Source organism: Egretta garzetta, unplaced genomic scaffold (assembly GCF_000687185.1).
Source record: "Egretta garzetta isolate BGI_Z169 unplaced genomic scaffold, ASM68718v1 scaffold998, whole genome shotgun sequence".
Classification (NCBI taxonomy): domain Eukaryota; kingdom Metazoa; phylum Chordata; class Aves; order Pelecaniformes; family Ardeidae; genus Egretta; species Egretta garzetta.
Genome location: NW_009260416.1, coordinates 26,472 through 26,995, shown reverse-complemented (window position 1 = coordinate 26,995; position 524 = coordinate 26,472). Strand labels below are relative to the sequence as shown.

Here is a 524-nt window from a genome sequence, read left to right as displayed (position 1 = left end):
CGAGAACCGCCCCCCCCCGCTGGGGCAGTGGACGGGGCCGTGGCGCTGGCACTGCTGGAGGCCCAGCTCGCTGCCAGTGCAGCGCACCCCGCTCATCACCACCCGGGCGGCATCGGGGCTGCCTGCCCAGTACCACGTCTCCTGGGCAGAGGAGGAGCACAGCGCTCGGACCAGCCCTTGCACCCCCTGCCAGCACCCACCCTGCCTCCCCTGCCAGCCCCCTGCCCCAGCGCTGCCACCAGGGCTTGTGCCCCCAGGCTGTCCCATCCCAGAGCCCCTGGCCACCCCATGCCCACGCCACGCCGTGCCCTGCCTGGCCCCGGGAGGGGGCAGCCCCCTGCCAGCCCCTGCCCACGGCCACTCACCGGTGGCACTGGTGCCAGGTCCAGGCGTGGCGCCCCATCCTGGGTCGGAAGTCGGCTCTGCCCAGGTTGTGGATCTGGGAGGAGAAGCGGAGGAGGCGGCGGTGGCCATAGGGCCAGTCCATGTGGTCGGCGGAGCGGGAGAGGCAGCGCTCCTCATGG

General features: G+C 73.9%; 1 protein-coding gene across 1 annotated transcript in view; it reads right to left on the bottom strand.

Annotated features, from left to right (window-relative positions):
* LOC104130609 (lysyl oxidase homolog 4-like) overlaps positions 1-524 on the bottom strand; it is a 3,458-nt gene that overhangs the window by 1,110 nt on the left and 1,824 nt on the right. Inside the window, 1 exon segment of the mRNA XM_035899229.1 lies at positions 366-517. Coding sequence (XP_035755122.1) covers positions 366-517 — 152 coding nt within the window.